A 10367-nucleotide genomic window follows, 5' to 3' on the forward strand; every position below is an offset into this window, starting at 1 on the left:
GTTTTACCAAGGAGCTGACACCTTAGACTTCTGGGCTGCATTAAAATAAGTGCGTATAGGCACATGGAGCAGTAACTTCTTTCTTATGTCTCAATGTTCATTTTGTTGTATATCTTGCTATGAAAAAAGAGCGTACATTTTCATGATTATTTTTCTTTACAAACATTGTTCCTATTACACAAACCTTATTAGACACAGGATTAAGGAAATGTTTTTGGTCAAATTATCATTTTGTCTTTGCAGGTCATCTTCAATAGAATTGTATTCTTAGCAGACAGGGAAATGGGAAAATTTTTCTTTAAGACTTGGCAATAATTTAGATGACTGTCTTGTTTACTGTTCTCTTTCACACAGATGACAGCATAGCCAAATCAACACCCATTGTGCACGGCTTGTAGGAGAGGAAAATTTTATATGTAACAGCTAATTTATTTTATGAAATATAATACTCAGATACAAAAGAGTCAAAAGGAAACAAGGGACTAGGGAATCAAGTGGGAGCTGAGAGACCCCCAAAGACAAGGACAGGAGCACGACTCTTCAGTATATTGACCTGCGGGAACAGAAAGGCCCTGAGAGAGGGACTGTTGTGAGGCATCCCAGGTGAGAGGACAGTCAGGGAAAGTGAGGTCTCTATTTTCTGTGTCTTCCTTCTGTGCCCTTTGAGCAGCATTTAATTACCTCTGCTGATTTTAAAGACCGGGAGATTAGGTTTCTGCCATGTCACATCCTTTGAATCCATGCCTGGTATCTTTTTGCTTAGACATTACCCTACATCAAGCTCTTCATGCTTTTCCCTTGGACTTTTTTTTTTTTTTTTTAATGAGGAAGATCAGCCCTGAGCTAACATCCATGCTATCCTCCTCTTTTTGCTGAGCAAGACTGGCCCTGGGCTAACATCTGTGCCTGTCTTCCTCTATATCATGTGGGACGCTGCCACAGCATGGCCTAACAAGTGGTGCATGGGTGCACACCTGGGATCCGAACACGGGCCGCCAGTGGCGGAGCGCGCGTACTTAACTGCTACACCACAGGGCCGGCCCTCCCTTGGACTTGCTAATAGTTTCTTGCTAATTTCACTGCCCTGTAATTCTCTGACAAATTGTCTTGCAAATGCAGCTTCCATAAGCCTTGGATCATTTCACTCTCCTACTAGACCAGCTCCAGTTGGTTTCCACTGATGAGCAAATTACGCCTGGAGTAGTCAGACTGGCAGTGAGACCCCTGCCACGTGGCCCCGTCTTTGGACCTTATATCTCATCATTTTCACCTCTATAAGTACTCTAACTTCCACTTTTTTCGACTCTTCTCTAAACATAATGTCTTATGTCCAAATCATTTCACGTTATTGTTGTATGTTATTAATGTTTCGCCTCCATCATTGCCCTTGGAACATTCTGTCTTTTGCCAAAGTCCATCTCCCTCTCAAAAGCCTTTCTTTATTTTATCCAACTGAATATAATCTTCATGTCTCACATTACACCAAGAAATTTTGTTTTGATTGTCATATCCCATTGTCACTGTGTCAGTGGCAGCACCATGTTGTGGGTGGAGGGATACTAACCTCCACTCCATATTCTGTGTCAGCTCCCCATGAAGTTGTCACAAATAAACATACAATCTAAGTAAAAACAGTTTTCTTGTTGTGCAAATGAGGTTCCAAGGTAAATCTCCTTAGATCTCTTCCAATCAGATTTAAGCGCCTAAACTCCCTCTTTACAGAAATTCTAGAGCCATAATGTATCGTTTGAAGTTGCTTTGAACAAAAGATATTTGATATAAACTCCAAAAGAGCAGGGCCTCTGCTCTTTTATTCACTGTTCTTTCCCTATCTCCTAGGACAGTGGCAAGAATATGTGCAAAGTAAGTGTTTATTGAATAAATGAGGGAGGAAAGGAGACAGAGGAAAGAATAACTCACCCTTCTGTAGGGAAGATAGTAATATCACAAACCCAAACTGAGGAAAATAAACATACATGTCTTTACCAGGAAGAAGAAAAATAGTGTGAATATTTCTGTGGTTCTTACCATCTCTGTCACTTCCACAGGTCAGCCCATGAGGACCTTGGAGACTACTAATATCTCTGGCTTTGTGAATGAGTTCCTTCTCCTGGGCTTTCCCTGTGGTAGACACAGCCAGATCCTCCTCTTTGTTCTCTTCTCCTTCATCTACCTTCTGACCCTCCTGGGGAACACATCCATCCTCTGTGCTGTGTGGTCAAGCCGGAAACTCCACACACCCATGTACATCCTCCTGGCCAACTTCTCCTTCCTGGAGATCTGCTATGTCAGTTCTGATGTGCCCAAAATGTTGGCCAACATCATCTCCCAGACCAAGAGCATCTCCTACACTGGCTGCCTGCTGCAGTTCTACTTCTTCTTCTCCATGTGTGCTGCTGAGGGCTTGTTTCTGTCGGTGATGTCTTTTGATCGATTTCTTGCCATTTGTAGGCCTTTGCACTATCCCACTATAATGACCCATCACCTATGTGCTCAGTTAGTGGTTTTCTGCTGGGCAGGTGGCTTTCTCTGGTTACTGACTCCTTTGACTCTAATATCTCAGGTGCCCTTCTGTGGTCCAAACGCCATTGACCATTTTCTCTGTGATCTGGCACCTTTGCTGGCATTGTCCTGTGCTCCAGTACCTGGAATTACTCTGATCTGTGGAACCGTTAGCTCTCTCATAATCTTTCTCACCTTCCTGTACATCCTTGGCACTTACTTCTGTGTTCTAAGTGTGGTGCTACAGGTGCCCTCAGGCTCAGGAAGGCACAAGGCTTTCTCTACTTGTGCCTCCCACTTTGCTGTGGTGTCTCTGTTCTATGGCTCAGTCATGGTGATGTACGTTAGACCAGGTTCTGGGGACTATCCTGGGATGCAGAAATTTGTGACCCTGTTCTATGCTTTGGCAACCCCATTCTTTAATCCCCTGATCTACAACTTTCGGAACAGAGATATGAAGGAGGCACTAAAGAAAATTTTGAATGTGCTGTTATGGGAAATTTCTAAAGGATTCAAAAGTTGAATTTAACATAATGCATCATTAATGTTTAGGAGGATGGAAGATCACGAGACAAACGAGATCAGAGTTTTTTCCCTTCATTTTATTTTCTTTTTATGTATTGGGAGGATGATTTTTAAAAAGTCATTGCACTTATGATTTAAGTCTTAGGAAGCTATTACTCTTATGTTCCAGATATGCTTGTACCTTAGATAGACTTCATTTTGAAATCCAACTTAATGAGATTTTCATATATGTCTCTATAATTGAGTTTCTAGTTTCTCTTTTGGTTTTCATTACATACTACTTGATGTATTTCAACATCCTCAAATTCTGCCTTCATCAAAGCCAGTTGTTTTTTAGAGCATAGAAAATGTTAAGTGTATTGCAAACAAATAAATAACCAGATGAAAAAAAAAAACTCTCAACATCAGGGACAATTTTAAAGCATTACTTTTGTATATTCCATAATTCTAAGTATAGTTTTGGGCACCAATCAGGGTCCTCAGTAAGGTTATGTTGACTTAACTGATTCCCTACATTTTGCCAATGCTATTGCTTTAGGAGGTAGGGCCAGATCTTCCACACGCAGACACGTGAAGTTTAGCTAATACTCAGTGTAAGCCGAAGAGCTATAGACTTTGTGAATTGCTACTGTCTAGGTCTAAGGTAAACTTTTCATGTAGTTCTCTGTAAAATTCTGGATAAGTGTCTCTTAGAGATAATTTCTACTCTCTAATTTCTTGTTTTCTAGAATAGTAATTTAATTTACAGTATTGCACATCATGAGGAAACCTTGGGCTAAAATTTTGTTCTGGGATAACCGCAGCACTAACTTCACATCCAAACCCTTGTCAAACATTTGCAAACTCGTGCTGGATATTTTTACATGAAGATCTACTTTAAATTCAGATGTCTAATTCTAAATTTGCTCATCTCCTTTTAAATTAAACATCCTTATTTGCCAATGGCTCCACTGATCTATAATCTGAACTTAAAATTTTAATATTTATAAATCCTCACCTTCTCATACCCTATCCTAATGTCTTTAAATTCTGTGGTATCTTCCCTACGATCCTTTGTCATCTTTACTCATCATTTTTGTCCAGGTCCTAGCAATCTATACCGGTGAAGGTATAATAACTTCATAAATGTTCTCTCTGTTTCTGATATCTCCCATGTCAAATTCCAGAATCATCTTCTTAAACCTCTTTTCCACCAGTCCCCACACTTATTTCCCCTCTGCTTCCACACTGGACAAACCCCAAATTCTTTTTTTATTTTTTATGGATACATATCATTTATAAATTTTTTCAAACCCACAAAATACATAACACCAAAAGTGAACACTAATGTAAACTATGAACTCTGAATGATGATTATGTGTCAATGTAGGTTCATCAATGGTAACAAATGTACCACTCTGGTGGAGGATGTTCATAGTGGATGACACTATGCATGTGTGGAGTCAGAGGGCATATGGGAAATTACTGTGAACCAAAATCAACTGCTCTAAAAAGTAAAGTCTAAAATATCTATCTATCTATCTACTAACTATCTATCTATCTATCTATCTATCTATCTATCTATCTATCTATCTATCTATCATGATATATCCATCATATGTATCTAGTTAGGGGCTTACTGTTTTCCTCACATAATATACATAACCACTGATCTGTGCTGGTTCTGTGACATTTGGCTTGTAGATCCTCATCCTCATCCTCATATTTGTTACCTCATGGTTGCAAGATGTCTGCTAAACATCCAGGTATTTCCCTGTTCCGGGCTAGAGGAGCATGAAACAACAGTTCTTGTTTCAGCAAAGCAAACTTCCCAGAAACCCTCAATTTGTGTCTCATTGGCCAGAGCTATGACATGTGACCAAGCTGGATGCAAGAGAAGCTGAAGAAGCAAGTGTCTTTAGCTGAAATCACTGCTACTCTGAACAAAATCAGGATTCTTTCTTTTACTAAGGAAAAGGGGGGATGCACTTTGGGTGGATAATAGCAGTCCTTGATACAGAGGGATCTGGAGAGTTTCTCTAATCACCTTAGATGTGATGAAACTTAAACAACTGGTAACACACTGTCGTGGGAGTAGAGCTCTCACACGTCCATGCACCACCTCCTGGTAAAGAGTTTCCTGAAGAATTGCATCTGCAGCTTCATTGTCCTAATTTGTTCCAGACTGACAAAAGTCCCTGCAGAACCTGGTTGCAATTCCCCTCTCAGACATTGCTTTTTAGGTGAGAATAGTGGATGGGTGTGATAGTCAGTTGTAGAGCAATACTTAAGTATAATCCAATTTATATACTCATTCAAAACGTGTAATTTATATTTTTTTATATAAATGCATAGAAAAAGGTCTAGAAGTATACCTGCCAAAGTGAACACATTGCTGAGGAGAAGAGTACATGTATAGAAGTATGGAGATACGGGAATTTTCTTTATTTTGTACTGTTTAGTCTTTTGCAATGAAAACTTTTTCATTTTAAAATATGTTCCTTGCGTAATTTAAAAAACTATAGAGAAAATGGAATATAATTCATCCTAGTGTAACTAAGCAAGCCCTGGTTATCTAAAATTCTATATATACCCAAACCAAATTCTATGTAGGCTAAAACTCAAAATATTTAATTTTAACTTGAATACCTTTTTCAGACAATTCGAATATATAGATATAAATGAGGATCTTAGTTATTTGGTTAATTGTGGTCCATTGACCCCCAAGTTAAAAATTTTTGACTCAAAGTGAGTTAAGTGAAGAATCTTTATCCCCTCCTCCCCAGTTCTGAGAAAGGGGAGTGGGCAGCATTAAATTTCAATGCAGCTAATGGAGACTTTTTCAGATGATGGATGATTTCTTTCTCTTTAGCTGCACTTCTGCCTCTCAGAACTCCAGATAATGCAGCAGTAACTGATAAGCATCATAATATGAGCACTCATCATGAGATAGACAAGCCCTCAACTACCCACAGGGAAGTTTATTCCCATTTCTCATCCTGCTTCTACTTTACTGCTGTTGATGGGTAGATCATTTAACGAAGTTCTACCCTATGTAACTTCTAAGGAGAACATAGCCCAAGGAAATTATTGAGGAGTCAAAATGAATGGGTTGTTATAGTAGGTATTTTTTGTTTGTTTGTTTTGGCTGCCTAATATCTCAATCCCCTTTTATGGCTGGGAGAATCACAATATTATCAGGCTTGGAGCTTATCTTTGCATAATCAGAGTTTTTATTGCCAGGTATTAGCTCTCCCAACCTCTCTTGCAGCTACGGCATGGGGATGTATTCTTGGTCCCACCAAGCACACACAACTACACCAGATTTGATGCAGGGGCTAGTGATGCAAGAAGCAGAAGCAGGGTGGGGGGCCAGCAGTGGTGAAATATTGGCAAAAAAAATAGCAACGAAGCAGGCAGCACAGTTATTGCAGGAAGATTAAGTTTACTGCTTTAATTTCTGCACACTGGGTGAACTTGCCCTCACCATCATGATTTAGAGTCAGCCTCTGAGTTCGGCTAAATGCAATGGCCAGTTATTGTTGGCTCACATGAATATATTGAGTCAACTCATCCATGAATCAAGACTGAGCTGCTTCTTCCTTCATTTACTGGTTATTGGGAACCCCTGATAAGCCTGTAGGTGTAAACTAAGGAAAAGATGTTGGTACAGCAGAAGTAGGCAATGTGTACTCGGAATCTGCCTGAACACATCCATTAATGTACTATTTGCAGTGCATCATGAATTGTTCCTGTTCTCGACTGAATTTATGACTTGGTGGATGTGACAATATCCATCTCATGGTGGGAAGCTCTGTTTGCATAACAACTTGATTTCCCATGGTAAGATGCTCAGATTTTCCCCCAATGGAAATCAGGATCTCCTTTGCAAACAACAAGTAGTTCTATGCAATAATAATCATGACCTTGTTCTAGGACTCTAGGGATATACTCTACAAGTCTAATGATGCTTACTGCGTTGTAGTATTATCTATAAAGTCTGAGCAGTAGGGCAAAATGAGCAGCAGCCTGAATGTAGTGTAGAGGTTTCTTTTTGCTCTGTGCCCCACTCAAAATCAGCAGTCTTCTAAGTCAATCACTTGATAAATGTGTCAGAGCAGTATTCAACAAAATTGGTTTTATCTGCCTCCCAAATATCAAGAGTCCCACTAAGTCCTGTTCCTCTTTCTTAGTAGCAAGGGTTGCAAACTATAAAAATTTGTCCTCTTATTTTAGAGGATATGTGCTCTAATTGATAATTGGTTGACCTCAGCTTGTCATTCTTTCTTTTTTTTTTTTTTTAAGATTTTATTTATTTATTTTCCCCCCAAAGCCCCAGTAGATAGTTGTATGTCATAGTTGCACATCCTTCTAGTTGCTGTATGTGGGACACGGCCTCAGCATGGCAGGAGAAGCGGTGCGTCAGTGCGCGCCCGGGATCCGAACCCCGGGCCGCCAGCAGCGGAGTGCACGCACTTAACCGCTAAGCCACGGGGCCAGCCCTGTCATTCTTTCTTAAATATGTCAAGGAAATAAAAAGTCACCCAACTCCACAGCTCTTATAATTACCCTTGTCTCCATCGCATTCATGTGCTAGAGCTATTGCACAGACAGTGTTTTCCCTTCTACCTGTGCCTCCTCCCAGTTTATCGTAGGTGAAAGTCCTAACAAGTATGATGCTCTTTTATGCTAGGTGTTATCACAACCTGACTTATTTCCTGCACTCGAGTCTTTGCTGCCATCTTTCCAGGATCTCATACTGAGGGTTTGATTTCTAGGGCCACGTGTATTACCAGTTGTGTTCATATGGGTTCTCTTGGAAGCAGAGCCTGAGGCAAGGACTTGAGTGCAGGTGTTACATACGAGAAGTGATCTTAAAAGCAAGAAGGAACAGGGAGAGTAAGAGGGGGAGGGAGAAAAGCTACTGAAGAAGGCAACGGGATTCCAGGGACATAGGGAATGTCTCCCAGAAATAAGAATGTTAGATGCATTCATCCATCTGTACTGACCCCAAAACACTTCAGGGTTGGATTTACACACAGGCTGTCATGGCTCTGGGGGCTTCTGAGAACCTCTGAGGCAGAAATTTGAAAGATATGTGGTGCTTTTTGAGTGGGACCCTGTCAGTGTGAGTTTAAATTCACATGGAAATGTTCAGTACAGCTTCACCTGAAAACAGAGGCTCACCAATGGCGTCTGTACAATAACCTTCTTGTTCCATTATATTTACCAGTTGTGTGACATTAGAGAAACTGCTGAACCTCACTACAACTGTTAGTTTTCTAATTTATTAACCTGGCATTGATAATAATCTGCTCCTAAGGGTTGTTGTATATAATAAATGAAATGACTGTCCTCAAAACACATTCAGTGGAATAATAGTTCCGTGAGGTGATTAAAGGAAAAGGAAGTTATGTCCAAATTGGATAAAACTTTATTCTATTATATCTATTTGGGAGATTCATAATGCTTATGATGTTCTTAAAGGCTTCAAGAATTGGTTTAATTTGGTGTAACCCTTTTCTTGCTTTATTTAAATATAGGACTTTTTTTTTAATTGAGAAGACTTTATTTTTCCTTTCCTATTAACTTCACATGGATTGTTCCTAGAAAAACATGTTGGAAAATTTGGAGATAGTTTATCTCCAGCTGCTAGTGACTAGCAGCTGATAAATGCTCAAAGTGTAGTGAATATTGTTGAAATAAATGAAGTAGGCTGTGAACTGTTCTCTGTATGTGAGGAGGTAAGAATTTATTATATGGCTTGAAAATAATGTAACTTTTTGATAGTGGTTGAAGGCAGTATGTGAGGGACATTATGAAGACAAGAAATCATCTATTGAGTAGGATAGATTTTTGCTTGTATCCTTATAAATAGCTCATCTGTTAAAACACATTAGACAAATTTAAAGTTCAAATTTTTTTATCACTATATTCTCAATTTATAAAGGGCTGAATTCAGTGAAAATTACTAAATAAGTTGGATTTCATTCCGTCAAGCGGCAGCAACCTGAAATATGAGGTGAAAGTCTTCCCAGGATATGGAAAGTCTGGGATGTAAACAGCCTAGTTAATTATTACCTCAAAGTTGGTTACAAATGCAGAAACCACGCACTGTTAGAAATAATAAACAGTACATTTTATTGATTACCACATGTTTTCATCTCTTTTCCCAAAATGCTAAGAAAGATAGATGACTGTAGAATGAATGAACCGTAAGCACCCAGAGGGAAATTATAATTAAATTAATCAGGAAAATGTCAGCATCTTACACTATATTAAAGATAATTTGGATGAAGTTCTTAATTAAAGTTTTTTGATATGTAAATAATTTGTATAGGCAATTGTTCAACCATTCAGTTCACTTTGTTTTCATGAAATAGAACAGAGAAAACTTCTCTTTTGTTCTGGCACCTCCCCAGAAATCCTGCCCCTTCAAGACCAGACAACCTCAAATCCTTCTTTCCTACAGGAAGTCCAATTACAGTGCACTTCACTTTGTGGGATAGATAACTTTCTGAAGCCTGAAAACACAGCTCTGTAAATCGAATCTTATTTCTCTACTGGCTTTCGTTACATTTTAGAGAGTTATCCTTGAAAAAATAGATGGCCAATGGTTAAAATAACATGTATAATCAAACCAACAATTGTGATTATATATTTTAAAGAAGAAAAGATCTTTAGAGATATTTTGGATAATACTTAAATATGTCATGCAGCAAAAATACTGAAACAAAATATAGTCCTAGAACCTGTCAATTGACACTGGATTTGCAGCAAAGGGAGTCTGGTCCTGACTAATGCCTGGCCATGTACATTTAGCCTCTATCTTAACCCTATTTATGATAAACAGTAGCGACTCAATTCCTAATTTTTATTTTGGGTGCTCTCTGATTTACTACTTAATATCCAGCGAAGGCTATTAGTTTGTTTCTTTAAAATCCTTAGAGTAAAAACATGTATCATTCTTCGGAGATAGTGATAAGATCACAGCTGCGAGGTTGGACTCACTTCATGCAGGTATCCTTCCTCTCAGTCAGTAACTACCAGTGAGGGAGAATTTATTTACAGTGTTCATCCCAAAACAAGTTTATGACCTACGTTACATCCTTATATCTTGCTCCAATTCTGAAAGATGTAGAAGATTTATACTTACTTCTAGAAACGCAGTTATATATGAAGAGTTCACTTTTCTTAAGACAAGTTTATTTCTTAAATAAGACTAGCCCATCATGTAGTGAGTGATACTTGAGATGATAATGGGTTTTATTGTAACAGTTCTTGAACCAAAAGTATTGAATTATCTAGAAAATTATCTCACTCATATCTTATGAAGATAGGTTGTGATGGAACTTGGTTGA

General features: G+C 38.8%; 1 protein-coding gene across 1 annotated transcript; it reads left to right on the plus strand.

Moving 5' to 3' along the window:
* The first annotated feature begins 2056 nt into the window (after positions 1-2056).
* On the plus strand, positions 2057-3083 carry LOC131405849 (olfactory receptor 11G2-like). Its single transcript, XM_058541089.1, has one exon. It carries the CDS (start codon positions 2057-2059, stop codon positions 3023-3025), a length of 969 nt encoding a protein of 322 aa, XP_058397072.1. The 3' UTR covers positions 3026-3083.
* Positions 3084-10367: the final 7284 nt, after the last annotated feature.

The sequence above is a fragment of the Diceros bicornis genome, chromosome 5 (genome assembly GCF_020826845.1).
Source record: "Diceros bicornis minor isolate mBicDic1 chromosome 5, mDicBic1.mat.cur, whole genome shotgun sequence".
Classification (NCBI taxonomy): domain Eukaryota; kingdom Metazoa; phylum Chordata; class Mammalia; order Perissodactyla; family Rhinocerotidae; genus Diceros; species Diceros bicornis.

Excerpts from the sequence above, each read along its gene's own strand:
- LOC131405849 (XM_058541089.1), top strand. The coding sequence starts at position 2,057 with ATGAGGACCTTGGAGACTACTAATATCTCTGGCTTTGTGAATGAGTTC.